The sequence below is a fragment of the Diplotaxodon limnothrissa genome, linkage group LG5, assembly GCF_057381915.1.
Source record: "Diplotaxodon limnothrissa isolate DT_005_m linkage group LG5, D_limnothrissa_male_GT1.1, whole genome shotgun sequence".
Classification (NCBI taxonomy): Eukaryota; Metazoa; Chordata; class Actinopteri; order Cichliformes; family Cichlidae; genus Diplotaxodon; species Diplotaxodon limnothrissa.
This window is the reverse complement of record NC_140600.1, coordinates 41,739,155-41,759,434: the sequence shown is the minus strand read 5'-3', so window position 1 is coordinate 41,759,434 and position 20,280 is coordinate 41,739,155. Positions and strand designations below refer to the sequence as shown.

The 20,280-nt window shown below is 46.3% G+C and overlaps 2 protein-coding genes across 3 annotated transcripts in view; both read left to right on the top strand.

Annotated features, from left to right (window-relative positions):
* pik3c2b (phosphatidylinositol-4-phosphate 3-kinase, catalytic subunit type 2 beta) overlaps positions 1-8,110 on the top strand; it is a 43,480-nt gene extending 35,370 nt beyond the window's left edge. The window contains exons 30-33 of one of the 2 annotated variants that reach the window (XM_085353635.1): positions 1,383-1,458; positions 3,912-4,018; positions 6,161-6,286; positions 6,584-8,110. In XM_085353635.1, coding sequence (XP_085209761.1) covers positions 1,383-1,458; positions 3,912-4,018; positions 6,161-6,286; positions 6,584-6,775 — 501 coding nt within the window. In that variant the 3' untranslated portion in view covers positions 6,776-8,110. Of the gene's footprint in view, positions 1-1,382; positions 1,459-3,911; positions 4,019-6,157; positions 6,287-6,583 lie in introns of both variants that reach the window. The other variant, XM_085353634.1, reaches the window with a different exon arrangement.
* A 2,454-nt stretch (positions 8,111-10,564) lies between these two features.
* On the top strand, positions 10,565-15,709 carry ppp1r15b (protein phosphatase 1, regulatory subunit 15B). The gene is made up of 2 exons (XM_085353632.1): positions 10,565-12,513; positions 14,754-15,709. Exons 1-2 carry the CDS (start codon positions 11,098-11,100, stop codon positions 15,006-15,008), a joined length of 1,671 nt encoding a protein of 556 aa, XP_085209758.1. The 5' UTR covers positions 10,565-11,097; the 3' UTR covers positions 15,009-15,709.
* The last annotated feature ends 4,571 nt before the right edge of the window (positions 15,710-20,280 follow it).

Genomic DNA, 20,280 nt, shown 5'->3' with positions numbered 1-20,280 from the left:
ATGAACAATAACCATATGACTGTTCCCGCTACTAACACATGACCCTACGCTGTGTCACTGCATCATTTCATGTCTGGCACTGATCACCACCTGCACTCATGTATATATCTTTCTACGTAGCACTCATAATTCTTATTCTCATGTATATATCTCATGTATAGCTCATTCACATATCTTTCCACGTAGCACTTTTAATTCTTATCCCTACTTTTATTTTTTCATGTCTATTTAAGTGCTATTTATGACAGCATGTTTGCACTGAAGCACCGCAGCAATTTCCTAATGTTGTAAACCTGCTCAACATTTGGCAATAAACCCCATTCTGATTCTGATTCTGATGACTGGATGTGTAAAGCGCTTTGGGGTCCTCAGGGACGAGTAAATAGGCCATTTACCATTGTGTTTATACAAAATGTCAAAATGAAAAATTAACAGTAAATTCAAACATGTGAGGTTGTTCAAAGAAATCGGTCCTTCTTTAAAAAGGCGGCGTCATCCTGACTCTGTGTGGACAGATTTGTATTAAAAGACCAACTGAAAGATTTTGAGAACATCTTGCAGCCTTCAGTCTCTCACCTCGCAAAAAACAACTAAATCAGTCAGTAGCAATGCACTCCTGGGGAGGGAGGTGTGTGTACTCAGGTACATATGTAACCTTATTATGTCCTGTGTCATCCTTTTTTATCCTTCCTTTCAGTCTTTACTGGCTTGTATTTATTTATAGAAGCATGTAAATGCCTGAATGAAACGTTGAAAGGAACGAGACGTAAACAGTTTTCAAAGAGCTAAAATCTGCAGTAGTGAAAACGGCCAGTGGTACCCTCGAGCCCAGACAGGTGAAGGAAGGTGTGCTTGAACCTCTCAGCTGCAGACAAACACAAAGTACAACATGGCCGAACATGAGAGTGCCGCCATCACCTCACCAGCTCGCTTTTAGTCTGAGTCGCTTCTCAGGACGAAACCCACACACACACACTGAGTGGGTGTGGCGCTGCTGTTCTATCAGCTCGCTGCAGTCCTCGGGGCTCCGCCCTCTTCAAGGTTATCTCTCCCTGACTGTGGAAGCTCTGCCTGCAGGCAGACAGGTTCAGAGGCAGGTGTGTGATCGTGTCGCTGTGATGAAGGTTCTCCGCCCTGCAGAAAGATGCATTTCCTGTTTCTTACATAAGATAAGGATGGTGAGCTGACCCCTCACTTCCTGGAAGTTCCAGGAAGTTCTTAGAAGTGCTCTGTCCTGAGCTGAACGTCCACAGCACCGATGCAGGGATGTTCTCTGAGCTGTGTCAGGTCCACTCGTCTTTATTCTGATTACACTGACCTTTGTCCCGTTTACCTCAGTGAGCTAATCACAGGCTGATCACCCCGTGTGTGTGTCTGCACAGTGTGACCTGGTGTACACCTTCTTCCACCCGCTGCCCAAAGACGAGCGATCAGGAACGACGGCGAGCAAACCAGCAGGTACGTGATTTTGGACCCACACGCTGTTTAATGTGTAAAGCTCAAGAACTGGAAATAAACTGGGAAGACTTTTTGTTTGCTCAGTGGGACAGTGTACGGATTTTAGGAAGCCACAGTGGGCGGGTCCTCACGCTGATTAGACGGGGGCGTTACCCAATGAGGAGTACTCATATCAAATATGAGCTTATCTGAGGTCAGACTGCACCAAAGAGGTTTCGCTCTGTTAAACTTTAACTCACACAAACACAAAGGTCAAAGGTCAGTGCTCTGTGACTCAGCATGTAACAGCAGATCTGTGGCATGTTTTCATACAGAATCACTGCTGATTGGTTAAAGGTTACAGCCAGTAAAAAGATTGTTCTCATAATTATACATCATCACAGCGTGATGCCTTCTCCTTCAGATCAACATATGAAGCATCGTAGCGGTTTTATTATCAGAGGTCGCCTTCACCAACTGGAAGGAAAGAGCGCTATCGCATCTTAAAACACCATCCTCGTTACCTCGACCCTCATCTCCTGAGCTCAAGTCGGGGCTTGAACACACCAAAGCACAACCATGCTCATTTGTTACTCATGTTGTCTTAATTATTTATTGTCCACAGGTTAGACATGTGACCCTTGACAGCGTGTTCGTTGATCCACCTTGAGGAGTTTGAGCATCTATGTGGGGAGAAGCTGCTTGTTTTGCAGCAATCATATGACCCCCTATGAGCAAGCACTTTGGCGACAGCAGGAAGGAAAAACTCCCTTTTAACAGGAAGAAAGATAGTGTCTGTCTCCTGAATCCAAACTGGAAGCTGGTTCCACAGAAGAGGGGCCTGAAAACTGAAGGCTCTGCCTCCCATTCTACTTTTAAATACTCTAGGAACAACAAGTAGGCCTGCAGAGCGAGAGCGAAGTGCTCTAATAGGGTGATATGGTACTACAAGGTCATTAAGATAAGATGGGGCCTGATTATTTAAGACCTTGTATGTGAGGAGCAGGATTTTGAATTCTGGATTTAACAGGAAGCCAAAACAGGAGAAATCTGCTCTCTCTTTCTAGTCCCTGTCAGGACTCTTGCTGCAGCATTTTGGATCAGCTGAAGGCTTTTCAGGGAGTTTTTAGGACATCCTGATAATAATGAATTACAGTCGTCCAGCCTGGAAGTAATAAATGCATGAACTAGTTTTTCAGCGTCACTCTGAGACAGGATGTTTCTAACTTTAGAGATGTTGCACAAATGGAAGAACGCAGTCTTACATATTTGTTTAATATGTGCTTTGAAGGACATGTCCTGGTCAAACATGACTCCAAGGTTCCTCACAGCGTTACTGGAGGCCAAGGTAATGCCATCCAGAGTAAGAATCTGCTTAGATACCATATTTCTAAGCTTTTCAGGGCCGAGTACAATAACCTCAGTTTGATCTGAATTAAGAAGCAGAAAGTTAGCGGCCATCCAGGTCTTTATGTCTTTAAGACATTCCTGCAGTTTAACTCATTGGTGTGTGTTATCTGGCTTCATGGACAGATAGAGCTGGGTGTCATCTGCATAGCAGTGTAAATGTATGCTATGTCTTCTAATGATGCTGCCTAAGGGAAGCATGTATAATGTAAACAGAATTGGTCCTAGCACTGAACCCTGTGGAACTCCATAATTAACCTCAGTGTGTGAAGAGGACTCTCCATTTACATGCACAAACTGGAGTCTATTAGATAGATATGATACAAACCACTGCAGCGCAGTACCTGTAATACCTACAGCATGTTCTAATCGCTCTAATAGGATATTATGGTCGACAGTATCGAACGCTGCACTGAGGTCTAGCAGGACAAGCACAGAGATGAGTCCACTGTCAGAGGCCATAAGAAGATCATTTGTAACCTTCACTAAAGCTGTTTCTGTGCTGTGATGAGCTCTGAAACCTGACTGAAACTCTTCAAATAAGCCTCTGCAGATGATCTGTTAGCTGTTTGACAACTACTCTTTCAAGGATGTTTGATATGAAAGGAAGGTTGGAGATTGGCCTATAATTAGCTAAGACTGCTGGGTCTAGAGATGCTTTTTGAGTAAAGGTTTAACTACAGCCAGCTTGAGAGGCTAGCAGAGGCTAACAGCAGAGTTACTGATAGGAAAGTTCAGCATATCCTCAACAGCTCACCTCAGTAAGGCGTTCATCAAAGTTTTACAGCCTCCTCCACAGTAAATAAAGATGCTTCTCACCCGGCTTTGACAGCTGAGGTAAACAGCAGTCTGTTCCTTTAATACTCAGACGCTGCAGTTCCTCTGATGTCCAGCAGAGGTTATGAAATAAATCTGTAATATTCAAACTTAAGTCAGAAGATGAAATATCTTTGTTTATCAGAATTAAGTACTTCTTAAACTCAGCCTGCGACTGAAAGTGTTAGAAACAGCCAAATATCAGACATGTTCATTGAAGACTAACATTGAAAGTGTGCGTGTGTTCGCAGAGATCTCGTGGTCTCCAGGTTCAGGAAAAGAGCTCGGCGAGGTCAAACTGTCCATCTCCTACAAGAATGAAAAACTCTTCATCATGGTGATACACATCCGAGGCCTGGTCAGTGTGTCGTGTTATTATTAGATTCATTTATAGCTTTATTTCTATTTGTTTTTATTACGTTTTTGTATATATTTCTTTATTATTATGATTACTCTAGTTTCTGTTGTGTATATACTTTTTTTTAAATTATGTATTCTTGGGGGAGCAGCGGCTCTACTCTGAGCCCCTCCCGGATGGCTGAAATCTCACCCTATCTCTAAGGGAGAGGCCAGCCACCCTTCGGAGGAAGCCCATTTCCGCCGCTTGTATTCGCGATCTCGTTCTTTCGGTCACTACCCACAGCTCGTGACCATAGGTGAGGGGAGGGGCGTAGATCGACCAGTAAAATGAGAGCTTCGCTTTTACACTCAGCTCTCTCTTCACCACAACAGACCGGTGCAGCGTCCGCACCACTCCGTCTGTCGATCTCCCGCTGCCTTCTCCCATCACTCGTGAACAAGACCCCGAGATACTTGAACTCCTCCACTTGGGGCAGGAACTCGTCCCCGACCCGGAGTGGGCACTCCACCCTTTTCCGGCTGAGAACCATGGCCTCAGATTTGGAGGTGCTGATCTCATTCCCGCTGCTTCACACTCGGCTGTGAACTGCTCCAGTGCGAGCTGGAGGCTGTTACCTGATGAAGACTCCCCATACTCCCAAAGCCCAACCCACAGAATACTCAGATGGACATGGCCGTCTGAGTATTCACCTCCGGTGTCCACTTGCTGGTTTGGGGGTTACACCTAGGGCTGCTCAATTAATCGAATTTTAATCACGATTACGATCTGGGCTTTCAACGATCATTAAAAATGACTGAGCCGATTATTAGCCCCTCCCTCATTTATCCGCGACACCTTAAAGGCCGGTCCGTGAAAATATTGTCGGGCATAAACCGGTCCGTGGCGCAAAAAAGGTTGGAGACCGCTGATTAAGAGGACCCGAGGGAAGCTCGGAAAGCTAAGCAGAAGTTATTTGGAGAGTGACTGCCGTTGGTTGAAAAGAGTTAAAAAAAAAACAAAAAACTTCAGTGGTGTTGCACACTATTTTATATTATTTTTTTAAAGTCATTGTTAACCCTTTAAAGCCGGTCAGAGCAGCACGCTCCGTTTTGTGTAACTATTTTTAAATCCCTGTAGAACCTGAACCGTGTAAGCTAGCGCAATAATTTGTTTTGCATATGAAACCGGAGGAGTTGTACTTACATCTGATGCCATCAGCTTGTCCTCGGTCACGGTTTCCTTCCACATATAGCTTTGCAAAAATTGCATAAAAAGCGCTTGCAGGAACAAAAACATAATATTCCAGAAACACGCTTTGCCGTTCCTATCAGCTGTTCGTAACACTTCCCACAGTGAAATGATGCACATGCTGTTTTCTTTGCAAATTTGCATCATAGGATTGTTTTTTGTTTTTCCTGCAGTATATAAAAATTGCTGTATCTCCAAAATAAAACTATGAAGACACTCAAAATAAATTTCCTGTGGTGGGAAACTATTTTTTGCAACTTTATTGTATTTAAAGTTTTGAGGGATAAACCTCTTAAATTTCTCCAAGTAGAAATATATGTAAACAAAACAAAAACGATTTTCAATTTTTTTTGTAGTTTATTGCACTTTTTTGCAATTTATGTAATTACTATGCACTTAATGCATACATATTATTAAAATATGGGCTATAACAGTTGTATTGATGTATAGCAACTTGAAATGCTCCCACAAATGGCACTACAGCATGTAAAAAAATAATATAAGCTCTGGTGGACTTGGTTCCATAGTAGGTCTTAAAGGGTTAAATAAATATCGGCAAATAATCGTGATCTCAATTTCAGTGAAAATAATCGTGATTATCATTTTTGCCATAATCGAGCAGCCCTAGTTACACCCATGAACGGCTGCCTCAGCAATGGAGGTGCTGACTATGGTCCAGTCGGTCTCAATGTCCCCAGGGTTCCTCGGAATAAACACTTTTTATTTATTTATGATCATTGTTAATATTTTAATAAATGTATTTATATAATTTTAAGGATTTTTTTTCATGTTTTTTAATTAATATTTTTATATTGATCAGTGGGTCTAAGTCCTGTCCTGGTATTTGGGGCTTCTGATTGTTTTTGTTTTTTCTCTGTGGGACTGACACTGATGCCTGTGGGTGTGTAGCAGCCCCTGCAGGATGGGACTGACCCCGACCCCTACGTGAAGCTCTATCTCCTCCCCGACCCTCAGAAGATGAGCAAGAGGAAAACGAAGGCGGCGCGACGCACGTGCAACCCGACCTACAATGAGATGGTACGATCCGCTCACAGCGTCTGGAAGTGCTGTGAGATACTGCTATCGATGTGCTAAGTAAATACTGGCCCAGCTGTGCAGATAGTAATGATAATGCAGCAGTGAGCTGCATGCTGGAGGATAGAAACAGTGTCGCTCTGATAGCAGTGTTGGTGTTAACCTGTCGGTATTTGGATTGTTCTGCATCTCTGGTGTAAAGAATCGCGGATGTCACTGTGGTTCAACTCTTAGATGTTGATATGACTAACTTTGCTGTTTCCATAGCAACATCACTTTTGCCTCCCTTTGTGTCCCCAGCTGGTGTACGAGCGGATCCCACGGGGGGACCTGGACCAGAGGGTGATCCACCTTCGGGTCCTGGGAGACGGCGCCTTCTGGGAGAACACGCTGCTGGGAGAGACCTTCATCCCCCTGAAGAGGCTGGTCCCAGGTCAGCACTGGGTGGGCTGGCACAAACTGGGCCCCCCTGGCTCAGACTTCGCCCACTGATGGACAGGAAACGGGAGGCAGCGGACTTAAAAGAAAGAAGAAGAACTGCAGGCGTTCCTGCTGAGGGGGAACGGTGAAACAAAAAAAGGGAGATCCTTTCAAAGTAAAAGCCTTGTGGCTGCTCTGCGGGTGTCGTGCCACGCTCGTTAGTTTATAAGAGACTGAGTTTTACTTCAGTGAACGAGTTCCACTAACGAGCTCGCCCTGACCTTTGACCTGAGAGCGACTGAAGGAGTGGATTCCTTTTTTAACAGACCTACAGGAGCTCAGACGTGCTCGAGCTGTTTCTTCTTCTTCTCCTCGGACCGCAGCAGGAAGTTGAACTGTGAAAAAGGAAACGAGGACAGAGGCGCGGTGAAGAAGACGAAGCAGGTTGAAGAGCGTGGGCAGCGCCGCTGAGAAGACTTTAGGTTATTTTTTATAGCGGGTTTGATTTATTTTTAAAGTGCGACTGACTGCCGGCTGCTTGCGTGCCTATGTTTCATTCCTGGTTTCTGAACCATGTCATTTCCTGTTTTTAGCTCAATGACGGCGGGCGTTTTGTGATCAGCTGATTTTTGTGTTTGCGCTGTAAATGAATGCGAGGTTTTCACAATGACTGCTTCACACGTTTAAAGACGAGAGAAATCTGAAGAATTTCAAAATTCTGAAACACTGAAATTTAATTTTTATTGTTGGATTGTTTTTGATCATGTGACTCTGTGACGTCATCACGCTGCTCATTCAATCAGCTATCACTTCTCTCCCTGAGGGCACTTTCCCCTGATTGGCCAGCATGCAGAAGCCTGCTGAGGGGCAGCCTGTGAGCTGTTAGAGCCCCCTGCCTGTGGACATGTCATTCCACAGGCAGGGGGCGCTCTCGGGGCAAATTTCATCCTGTTTTTGATGGAAGAGTTCGACAGTTTCTACTGCAGTGAAGTCGCTGAGGACATCACAGCACCACGAGCCGCTTTACAGCACCCTGCGTTTTGATTTGGGGTGTGAAGCCAGCTCCTGCTTCTGCTGCTAACGTCAGATGTCTGGGGTTTGGAAACAGGCGCCGTCAAGGGAGGACGTCCTGTCCTGAACTCTAACCGACCAAACAGCAGGCAGCAGTAGCGTGCTGGTGTTTCATGGGTAAAATCAGGTCCGCACGAACAGTTCAAGTGTTTGTATTTGTTCTGCATCATGTGACTGAGGTCCTGACCAATCAGATGAGGTTGCTGTGGGTGAAGAAGCATGATGACGCGCAGAAGCAGGCTTTGTTTGGATGCAGCTTCACTGATGACGACCTGTACAGATGAATGATTCTGAACCTTTTCTATTGTTTGCACTACACAATAAACTTGAAATGAAAACAGCTGAAGGTGGTCTGTCCTCCTCTTCCTCCCTCCTCCTAGGGTCTACACCTGCCTCGTTTCCTGTGTCCGTGCTGCGAGGGATAAAGGTCGGCCTGGTTTTAGAAGCTTGGCTTGGTCTATCAGATGTCTGGGGCTAAAGAGGGTGGAGCTCAGGTGAGCACAGTGTGGTCTGTAACAGCAGGTCTGCAGTCGAGGCTGAGATTTCATTAAAATCCAAGAATGCCAGAAATCTCTTTAAAATGTAGAATAGAAAACAATAGAGTCCAGGTGAACCACTCAGGTCTGCTGATTGGCTGTCGGCTCTCGGGCAGGTACTCCTGCAGTGGCGGCACAGAAAACACCCCACGGACGTCTTTGTTACTACAGTTTTTAATAATATTTTATATTTGCGGGTGGCTGTAGCTCAGGAGGTAGAGCAGGTCACCTGCTGATCGCAAGGTTGGAGGTTCGATCCCTGGCTCCTCCAGTCTGCATGTCAAGTATCCTTGGGCAAGATACTAACCCCAAGCTGCTCTCCGATGCGTCCATCGGAGTGTGAATGTGTGTGGATGTAGTTAGAAAGCACTACGTATAGATAAAGTGCTTGTGAGAATGGGTGTGACTGGGTGAATGAGGCATGCTGTATAGAGCGCTCTGAGTACTCGGGAGAGTAGAAAAGCGCTCTATAAGAATCAGTCCATTTACCATATTTACGTAGGGCAGATTTTTACAAGTAATGTGTGGATCAGATATCAAGCATCTCAATCCCAATGTTGATATTGGTATCAGATCGATACTAGTGTGACTGGACCGATACTTGGTCTATCCTCTGAACTGTTAAATAATTTCTAACAAATAAATATCCCAGAAACCTCTCTGAACCTTTCTGTGGTGCCAGGTTTATTCATAGCCACATTTAAACTACAGGAGCTGAGCCGACCGCTGTAGACACGGGCACATTTACAAGCAGCTCTTCAAAATAAAAGCTGAAATGTGTGAGAAGGCAGGACACACTGGTCTCCCCTACATCAGCTGCCTTTAAAGGGTGTCTGTGTCAGCAGTACTGGTCCTGTATTTACTTGGTATCAGAACGCTAAACTTTTTTACTGCAGGCTGGCTCGTTTTGGTTCACTTTTTATCTGTTTCTGTAATTATTGTGAAACTGCAGATTTGACAGATCCAGTTGTAGGCACAGTTTGGATGTCTTTGGTTTTTACATTAATCCTGATCTGTTTCCTGTGACGCTGACGGGACAGCAGGACCTTTGACCCTTGCCGCGTCCTCACACAAAAGCAGGTGATCCTCCACAGCATCATCCAGCACCTAGCTTACACACACACACACACACACACACACACCTGCATACAGTATTTATGGAGTTTAGTTTACTGTCAGATTTTGATCAATGATTTCTGATCCTGGACTTGACACCTGATCCCAGTGTCAGCCTTTTGGTATCGATCCGATATCAAGTAAATGCAGAGCCAGTGCGATACCAATACTGATACTTTCAGCTTATGTGAGAGAGCCGTGTGTCTCTTTGTCCCCGCAGCCACATGTCCCTGAGCCTGGTTCTGCTGGAGGTTTTCTGCTTGGAAAAATCACATTTTTCCTTCCTACTGTTGCCAAGTCGTAGGCTCGTAGGCGTTCGTCTGATTATTGTAGGGTTTTTATCTTACAATATAAAGTGCCTTTGGTTGACTGCTGTGATTTAACGTTATATGAATAAAACTGAATAGAATGGGGAGCAGTGTGTCCTGATTCATGAGATGAACCATCATCTATCGGCAAATTCTGAACACATGAATGAAAGGCTTTATTAGCCACATGCAGGTTGCATGGTGATATGAGATCTTCTGTTGTTGCCTGTTAAGAGTCGCGCTGCACAGTCTGAAGATGATCTAAAGCTAATTGGTTAAGACACGTAAAAAGACAGGAAGAAATAGAAGCATGCATAATCATCTCCAGTTCAGCCTTTTTCACCATTAGTCTGAGTTTTGAAATGTTCCTTAGATGATGACTGACTTTTACTTTCCACAGTTGGCACAATAAAACACAGCTTTCATCTTTTATTTTGGAGAGCTGAATGTGAACGTGCCTGTCTAATGTGGCTGTAAATAAAACAGGCACCACAGAAAGGTTCAGACATGTTTCACAGCATGTTTGACGCATTTGTTCATTAAAACACTCAGTGCGCTACATACTGAACTCGGGGGATAGAAACAAAGTATCGATTTAATACCAATATGGGCATCGGTTACTATGGGCTACTATCCATACTGGGTCCTTTCACCATCTCCAGTGTCTGAGCCGCTTCTATAAATTGACCGTGGGAGCTTCACGCTGATAAACACGTGGCACACTCGAGCCCAAGTTTCGTTCATGTAACGGAGACGCAGGAGCGAACAGCACCTCCTCCTGCACTCCCTGCCCGCGGCCTCCCGGAAATAGAGATTCGCGTCATAGGCGACGGTCCCCGGGCTGTCTGATGAAATCTCTCAGCGGACGGACGGAGCGAAGCGGCCGTGGAAACTGCTCTGTATTCGGAGACCGCACCAGTATTAACGCCAGGAGGAGTCCGGAGAGCACCGCAGACTGATTATAACCCGGTGAAGTGCTGCTTTGGTTCGAGTATTTGAATCCGTCTCCGCCTCCGGGGAACTAACCGTCAGGCTAACTAGCTGCTAGCGCTGAGCTAACGTGCTAAGCTAACTGGAGCCCCGCCGCAGACAGAATGGCCCGTTGCTGGTCTCCACACCCGGTACTCTTCGTGTCTCAGCACTTGGGTTTCTCCACCTCCGTCCGCACAGAGTTCTCCACAAGAAAGAAGCACCACTGTCAGCAGAGCACCACGGCCCGCGCCGGGCTCTCGGCCCTCGGATCCTCCCGCAGCTGTAGCCGGTGTGTGTGGTGTGCGGAGTAGGCGCGATGAGCTGTTGGATTAGCAGCTAACGTGCTAACAGCCTGTTCGTATTGAAGTTGTTCGCACATTAAACTGAGGACATGTTCAGAAATATGAGTGAAGAAGGACGTTTAATGGGCGGGAGGCGCCCCCCCTCATCTTCCTCCTCCATGCCCGGACTGGACAGCCAGGAAAGTTCGTGGATCGGCTTGCTGTCCAGGCCCGCGATGGCACTGGTGGAGAAAATCCGGAACCGAACTCTGAAAAGCAGCTTGGTTACCGAGGAGAGCGAATTTCTTAGCCCGCTGGAGGACGTGCAGCTCGGGCCTCCTCACCTGTCCTACCTGCAGTGTGAGCCCCGAGGCGTGGGGGCTCTGCCATGGCTCTCCGCGGACTCGCTACGGGAAATCGGGCTCCAGAATGGGGCAGAGGTGGACCTGAGCCTCTGCCAGCAGACCCAATTCAGATACCTGTCTGTTCTGGGCCACATGCTACTCAGTTCTCAGGAAGTAAAACCCCCGGGAGGGCAGAGCTGGTCCAGCAGGCCATGGTGGGACAGCTTCTGGGGGGGCAAGGAGTGCTCGGAGAGGGAGCAGCTGTCCCGCGGGATGCTGGGAGAAAATGCTGGAGCCAGCGACCACAAAGAGCAGCTGGTGAACAATGGAAGCCCCCCCACAGTCCAGAACGCTGTGGCAGACCGCCAGCTCAGCATCAGAGATCCACAGAACTGCTCAGGAGCCACCATCGCCGCAGCCTTACCTGTGACCCCCGAGCAGGACCATGGGTATTCCAGCCTGGAGGAGGAGCACCTGTCCGGCGTGACGTCCGCCAGAGCAGAGCCGTCGCCACCACAGGAGACTGAGGGGATGGAGGAGGTGGTGCTCGCCGTCCCTCAGTGCCAGAACAAAACTATCAACTTCATCATGGGTGGCCCTTGCAGCGAGGATGAGGACAGCCAATCAGAGGAGTCATCCTCTGATGATGATGATGATGGCTTTGACAGCGAGGGCTCCTCTGAGATGTCTGATGACACTAATGATGATGATGAGGATGATGACAGTGAGGCGGAATCAGAGGTGGAGCGTTTGTGGCGCTCTCTGTGCCACAGCGAGGACCCCTATGACCCCCGAAACTTCACTGCCCGCCTGCACACGGGTGTCACTGCACCTCGTGCCATCCCTGTCTCCACGCCACCATCCTCTGCTCAGTCTTCCCCCTCCTCCTCTCCTCCCTCCAGCCCTGACACATGGGACGACTCGCCGTCTGCGAGCGAGGCTGATGAGGAGAGCCTCCGCCTGTGGGACTCCTTCAGCTCCTCCTCAGACCCCTTCAACCCACTCAACTTCCAGGCTCCCATCAGGACCCGTGAGTCTGCCACGGCGAGGGCCAGGGAGAACTCCGCCTACCGCCGCCTCCGCCAAGAGTCTCCACCCGAGTACAGGAAGGAGGAGGCAGAGGACCGGATGGACAGCGGTTTCTGTGACGCCTCCGCCCGGAACTGCAGCTCCACGAAAAAGGTGCGTTGGGAGACAGTGCTGCTGGGGCGGGTCAGGTGGTTAAAACACTGATTAAGGTACAGGTGAGGCTCACCTGAGGGACAGTCAAAGGGTCTTTGTTAGTCACACCTGAACACACCTGCAGACACACCTGCCCTGTGGGGTTTTGGGAACAGTCAGAGTGAAAGTGAAGCTTCAGTCTGTTCTTGGTTCAGGTTACTGCGGCTCGCTCTGCGTCAGGAGCTCATGAACAGGTGAGACAGAGAAGGTGTGGAAAATAAAGTTTATTCAAAGTGAGCTGAAAGTTTCCAGCAGAAGAAATCAAATCTTCACGCTGCATACTGATCTCTCGACACACCTGTAGCTTTTCCATGTTCATTACAGCAGATGCTGTTCAACCTGCTGACTTTCAGTGTTTATTCTCAGGTTATGTGACATATTTAATTATTTAATCTAAAATATTTAATAAATCTCTTAATTTAGGATTTAAAAACTATTTTTAAAAAGTTATTCATTGTGTGGCTCTGCTGAATGTTTCTTCCTGTTAAAAGGGAGTTTTTCCTTCCCACTGTTGCAGAGTGCTTGCACCGAGGCAGTTGTCTGATACTTGGGCTTTGCGTGTTCTTGTGGGTATTTACCTTCCAGGTAAAGCACACTGAGTTGACTGCTGTCACCGACTTTGGGGTAAACATGCTGATTTGAACATGGGAGTCTGTGGCACCGACTCACTGCTGGAGCCTCTGCTGGCCGTCAGAGGAACTGCAGCTGAGGAGTGTTTGACAGTAAACATGAGTCAGACAGCAGGAAGCTCCGCCTCCTGTGGGTTTGTTTGCTTCCTGGAGAGACGTGAGGAGAAACTGGATCGGTGAGCTGTAATTAGCTCGGAGCTTTATTTACTCTGTAAACACGGCCAGTTTATTAGTAACTCCCAGTTCAGCCTTTACCCAGAGTTCCCACCAGGTTGTCCGGACAGCTGTGATGGTGAGCCCACATCTGGGCCATGAACTCAGAGACGCTCTTTTCGCCCCTGAAAGCCAAAAACACAGCGCCATGATGGTTGAACGACTTATCCTGTGTCAGGTCTTAATGAAGGACGTCTAATGTCATAACGTTTCCCATCAGATTTCAGCTTCAGTCAGATCCTCCAAACGTCCTTCAAACATCATAAAAGCCTGAAACTCACTTTGATTTGGACCCAAAGATTTAACCAAACCCGACGATCCTGCTGCTTCAACTTATCCCCAATACAGATGTAAGGATGTAGGGAGTGAAACAGTCGAGTCTGTCACTACCCGATCCGTACCGGAAACCCGATCGGTACCCCGCATGCGTGAAAGGTTTCTACTTCCGGTCGTAGCGTTTTACGATAGTTATGGGTCAGAGTATCTGTTAAAATGTTAAGAATAACAAGTATATCTTAAAATGTTTGCAATAATGAAGCATTTCAGTACAATGTAGACAAAAACGAAAAATAAAAAGAAAGTTACGGATCAGGACTCTCCGATCCTTACTGCGCATGTGTAAAGTCTGACCGTACAAATCGGGTCTACCCGATCCGTACCGCGCATGTGCAGATGTTTTCTTCTTCTTCTGTTCGTTTAATGGCAGTTTACTCCCCAGTGTACGAGGATACCGCCACCTGCTGACCACGCGAATCAACCCTATTACAAACTGAATTATCGTCATTACAAACGTGTGTTAAATTTGATTTAGTGATAGTCGAGTGTGTTTATGCTTGTCTGTGAGGAGAGGATTGTTGGAATAGTGATGATGATGTGCGCTATCACTGTCAATTGTCAGTAAACACTTCATCTGGCTGATGAATCTACACGTGAGATATTACAAAGTCTGCATTATTAACTCTGCAATTAGGCGCCATTCTTCTTATTTTACGGCGCTGTTGCTCAATCGGGGGACGCTCTCTGTTGAGGAGAAAAGCATGAATTTCTTTGTATACGGATTATCCATTGTTTAAATGTCCCGGGCAGTCGAAAAGGAGTCAGAGCTGTTGAGAAATGCTAGGAGCTAACTGGGCGCTAACCGTATCATTCAAATATATTGAATGTCGCAATGTTGGCAAAGAGAGGAAGTGATGTAAGATTTGCGCATGCGGGGTACCGATCGGGTTTCCGGTACAGATCGGGTAGTGACAGAGTCGTTTGAAAGCTGATTTGTTCCTGGAAGTTTCAGTGACCTGATGACCTTTGACCTTTCTTTGTATTACCGAGCTGATGTCGTTTTCTCCCTCTCTTTTCCATCAGGTTCGTTTCTGTGACGATGTGGAGGAATTCTTTGCCAACTGTGGGGAGGAGGAGGACCGGCGGGGCCCGTGGGAGGAACTTGCCCGAGATCGCTGCCGCTTCCTGCGGCGCTGCCAGGAGGTGGAAGAGAGCATCGCTTACTGCCTTCAGCCGCAGCACCGCCGGCGCGTGTACGAACAGCTTGCCGCGATTAGGCATGCTCCTCAGGGTGTTTTTCTGGCGGCGGGCCCGAGGCAGAGTCCAGCTCCACTGTGAGGAAGAACGCCGCTGGGTTCTTCAGTGTTTCTGAGCTCCGAGCCTCATCAGCTTCCTGCTTCCTACCACAAACCCATGAGCACCACAAAAGAAGAAGAGAGGTCCAGACGCTCCACGTCTGGAAACGCTGTCAGTGTTAATGTGCAGAGCTGTGAGGGTGAGGATGATGAAGGCTCCCGCCTCTGATTAACCAATAAAAAGTCCCCGTCTGCAGCAGCTGGGCATCCAGCTGTTTCCAGTGTTTTCACTCTGAAACCAAAGAAGAAGAGTTTGTGTGTGTTTGTGTGTGAGCGAGTTCACCTGTCGCATGGGCAAACCTCCCCCAGACTCACTGATAATCAATACTGAGTTTTCCTGATCACTGTGTATTAACCCTGCGTGTCCAGCCGGAGGCGCTCTTGCTCCCTATCCTTGTAATTCAGACTGGACAGAAACAGCTGACACGTCAGAGCCGAGGCCCCGCCCTTCAGAGCGTTCAGCGGTCAGAAAGATTGACGCTGTGGCAGATGTTCCAGATGTTTCTGTGACTGACAATGAGGAAGAGCGCTGCCTGAACTGTTTGGCGTCATTTTAGCGAGAGAAGCGTTTTATTTTTCTAACTGCGTGTTTGCCAAGGACTCGTGCCCATTGATCGTCTCACAGACTAAATATCAATCTAAATAAATCCAATATTTAATGATCGCACACGGCCTCCTGTCATTCTCCTCACACCTGCACACACCTGCCCAGCTGTCAGCTGCGGTACCACTGGCAGCCTCCAGGTGGTGGTAACAACAAGCTTCCTGATTTGTGTTCAGGGTGGATTCTGTTAGAAAATGTCACACAGGTCTACGGACCAATCAGCTCCCAGGTGTCTTCCTCACACCAATCGCAGGCAATGGAAACCATTTAAACTTAGTTGTGTGGTTGCTGGGTGTCGTGATCTGTCTGTAGGCCTGTGCGGCTGACCTTTAAATCACCCTCAGGGACAGGTCGCAGGTATTTATTAGTGATACTGAGACATTGGTCTGATACAGAGTACACAGCATCAGTATTACAGACACCTGTACAGATACTGTTGTGTTGGGGAGAGCAGAGTGTCCTGATTCATGATAAGAATCGTAATCAAAGTGCAAATTCTGAACACATTTTACTGACCATTAAATCACTGTGACGTTTACTTTCCACAATAATGACTGAACACAATAAAACACACCTCTCAGCTTTTATTTTGAAGAGCTGAATGTAGACTTATGTCTAATGTGCTACAGGCTGCAAATAGAACAGGCACCACAGAAATGTTCATTGAAACATAATCAACACTCAGTGGGCTACATACTGGACTCAACAGGATAGAAACCTGTTGCACTAGTTATGATGATAACAGCGTTTGCATTGATGCTGTCGACGTTTGGTTCGATCTGCCCACCTGTAGCGTCAATCACTGATTTCTGGGTCAGTCATTAAAAATAATCAGCACAAGCAGCGTCTGCAGGGTCATAGGTGGAGCAGGAAGTCCCACACCGTGCTCGCTGAACTGCCCGAGGTAATAAACGTGTCAGTAAAGGGTTGAATCATTGTCGGGAAATTCAAAGAGACACACACTTCACTTCTTACACACTGCAGATTTTATTGGTCCGAGTTGAAAGCAAAGAGAGAACGCTTACAGCTTCAGGTGAGAGCTCAGCATGTATGCAGGTGATGCAGCCAGACACACGCAGGTACTCGACAGCTTTCATCATTTCTCATCTAATGTTCTAAAATGTTCTTAATTCAGATCAAACTGAGGTTATTGTACTTGGCCCTGAAAATCTTAGAAATATGGTATGTGTCACTACCCGATCCATACCGGAAACCCGATCGGTACCCCACATGCGCAAATCTTACGTCACTTCCTCTCTTTGCCAACATTGCGACAGTAAATGTATTTGAATGACACGGTTAGAATAGAATAGAATAATCCTTTAATTGTCCCACAAGGGGAAATTTGGTTGTAACAGCAGCCAAAAAGATTAGCACCCAGTTAGCTCCTAGCATTTCTCCACAGCTCTGCCTCCTTTTCGACTGCCCGGACATTTAAACAATGGATAATCCGTATACAAACAAATTCATGCTTTTCTCCCCAACAGAGAGCGTCCCCCGATTGAACAACAGCGCCGTAAAATAAGAAGAATGGCGCCGAATTACAGACTTAATAATACTGACTTAGTAATGTGTCACGTAAAGATTCATCAGCCAGATGAAGTGTTTACTGACAACTGACAGTGACAACAATCCTCTCCACACAGACAAGCATAAACACATGACTATCAATCAAATTAAACACGCGTTTGTAATGACGCTACTTCAGTTTACAATAGGGTTCATTCGTTCAGTCAGCAGGTGGCGGTGTCCTCGTACACTGGGGAGTAAACTGCCATTAAACGAACAGAAGAAGAAGAAAACCCCTGCACATGCGCGGTATGGATCGGGGAGTCCTGATCCGTACCTATCTTTTTATTTTTCGTTTTTGTCTTCATTATATTGAATTGCTTCATTATTGGAAACATTTTAAGAGATACTTGTTATTCTTAACGTCTTAACAGATACTCTGACCTGTAACTATCGTAAAATGCTTCGACTGAAAGTAGACACCGTTCGCGCATGCGGGGTACTGATCGGGTTTCCGGTACGGATCGGGTAGTGACAGTATGTATGGTTGCATGTCTTTATCCTGTTTTCCTTCTCTCACCCCAACCAATCACAGCAGATGGCCCCGCCCCTCCCTGAGCCTGGTTCTGCTGGAGTTTTCTTCCTGTTAAAAGGGAGTTTTTCCTTCCCACTGTCGCCAAAGTGCTTGCTCATAGGGGGTCATATGATTGTTGGGTCTTTACCTTACAATATAAAGCACTGAGCATGCTGCTGATCATTGAGGCAAATGTTGTTGAGATTTAGTGCTATATAAATAACACTGAATTGAAAAATGTAATTATTATTAATTAATAATAATGAAATAATATTTAATTATTCTTATTGTGTTTTAACAAATTCTGTTTTATTCATTTTAAAGTTTGATTTTATTGTGCAAATGTATAAGGTTTAGTTTTACTTTGGTTATATGTTTGAGAATATTCTGCCAGATTGTTTCCCTACCCAACACTGGCTGATTGACTTAACTGAGTAACCCAACAGCAGGCATGAGACCCAGTCTGCATCTGGAGGTTGGTTGCAGAAGGCCAGTCAGCAGCCATGATGTGGTGCACCAGATGTAATAATTAAGGAGATTTGGAGACCTCGAGAGAAGAGAGCACTGGAGTAGACAAACTCGAGTTGGCGATGTCAGGGTACTAAGATTAAGCCGGCCCCGTAAGTCTTCCTTTGGCGTGATGTCGGGCAGTGACTGTACACGCCTGTGTCCTTCAGAGTACTGCCACCATTGTGCCATTAGAGCCACTGACAGAGCAGACCTGGGAGCGTCATCAGGAGAGAGCTGCTATGATCAGGGAAGCACTGCTGCTCAGCTGAGGACTCGCTGCTCCCAAACAGTCGCTGAATCTCAGCCTTCAATGAATCTTGGATTCAGGGTAACTAACCACTGCGCCTGCGCTGTTGCTTTCGTCCTTTTTTAAACTTTTCTCTGCGCATTTATTGTTTGGAAATTCCTCTCAGTGATACTGTTTTTGGAATAACGTTAACTTGCCATTTTTAGATCTTGTGTTTTATTATCTCTACTAGTAGAGGTAACTTTAGTACCTTTGCTCTGTTTTATGGGCTTTTACTAATGTTGTCCATCCCACGGACTAACCTCAAATCCCGTGGTGATAGAGCCTTCTCTGTGGCAGGTCCCAGACTTTGAAATAGTCTCCCCTTAAATATTAGATCTGCACAAACACTTGAGCAATTTAAATCTTTACTAAAGACACATTTCTATGCCCTGGCTTTTAACACGCTATGACCCAAGCATTTTGGTCTTATTTGAATTAGTTTAGTTATTGTTTTAATTCTTTTACTGTCCTTTTATTGTTTTTTACTGTTATTATTGTTTTACATTGTTGCTTTTTAATACCATTTTTATATTGTTAAGCACTTTGTGCAGCATCGGCTGTTTGAAATGTGCTATATAAATAAATTTGACCTTGACCTTTTATTGAGGGGGGATAAAAACTGTTTTATAAGTAGTCAAAGGAGCTTGCAAAGAAAAGCGTCTGGACTTCTTTAAGTTGCTTGAAGACGTTTCACCTCTCATCCGAGAAGCTTCTTCAGTTCTAAGGTCAAATGGTGGAGAGTCCCAGATATAAACCTAGTGGGAGTTTCCCCCCACAGAGGGACAAAAGGACCCCCTGATGATCCTCTAATCGCCTGAGCCAAGGTGGGAAACTGGGCGTGGGTCCCAATCAGCCAGAGTTTCAGGTGAGCTCATTGTGAAACCTGGCCCCACCCTATCATGTGATTTCCTGAGGTCAGATGGCCCAGGATGTGAGTGGGCGTTAAGGCGTCTGGGGAGGATCTCAAAACTGGATTATAGATGGCAGAGAGTTGGTGTCGTAAACCCCCGCCTCTGTTCAAAGATGGTCGCTCACAGTGGACATAGATGCTTCTTTCACTCCTCTTTCAAACCATCTGTCCTCTCTGTCCAAAATGTGAACATTGGCATCCTCGAAAGAGTGACCTTTGACCTTTAGATGCAGATGGACTGCTGAGTCTTGTCCTGTGGAGGTGGCTCTTCTGTGTTGTGCCATGCGCTTGTGAAGTGGCTGTTTGGTCTCTCCAATGTAGAGGTCTGGGCATTCCTCGCTGCACTGTACAGCATACACCACATTGTTAAGTTTGTGTTTTGGCGTTTTGTCTTTCGGGTGAACCAGTTTCTGTCTGAGCGTGTTGCTGGGTCTGAAATACACCGGGATGTCGTGCTCGGAGAAAACTCTCCTGAGGACTCTCCACCATTTGACCTTAGAACTGAAGAAGCTTCTCGGATGAGAGGTGAAACGTCTTCAAGCAACTTAAAGAAGTCCAGACGCTTTTCTTTGCAAGCTCCTTTGACTACGATGACCTGGATGACTAAGAAGCTTCACAGACATATTTTATAAGTAATTATCTGTTACGTCCTGTCCCCGGCTGTAACACTGCTCTCCCCTATGTAACCTAAATTATTCAAATAAAATCAGTTCCTAGGTTCATCTAAGCCTAGGCGACATTGTCAGAGTTAACCAGTAATCAGTCATTACCATGTTTTGACACATTCTTGGACTTTCTTTATTCACAATATGAGAAGCTGGGACAGGCAGGCCACAACATCCTGAACTGGTTCAGAGGA

Excerpts from the sequence above, each read along its gene's own strand:
- ppp1r15b (XM_085353632.1), top strand. The coding sequence starts at position 11,098 with ATGTTCAGAAATATGAGTGAAGAAGGACGTTTAATGGGCGGGAGGCGC. Across the intron at positions 12,514-14,753 it reads ACTGCAGCTCCACGAAAAAG|GTTCGTTTCTGTGACGATGT; the intron begins GTGCGTTGGGAG and ends CTTTTCCATCAG.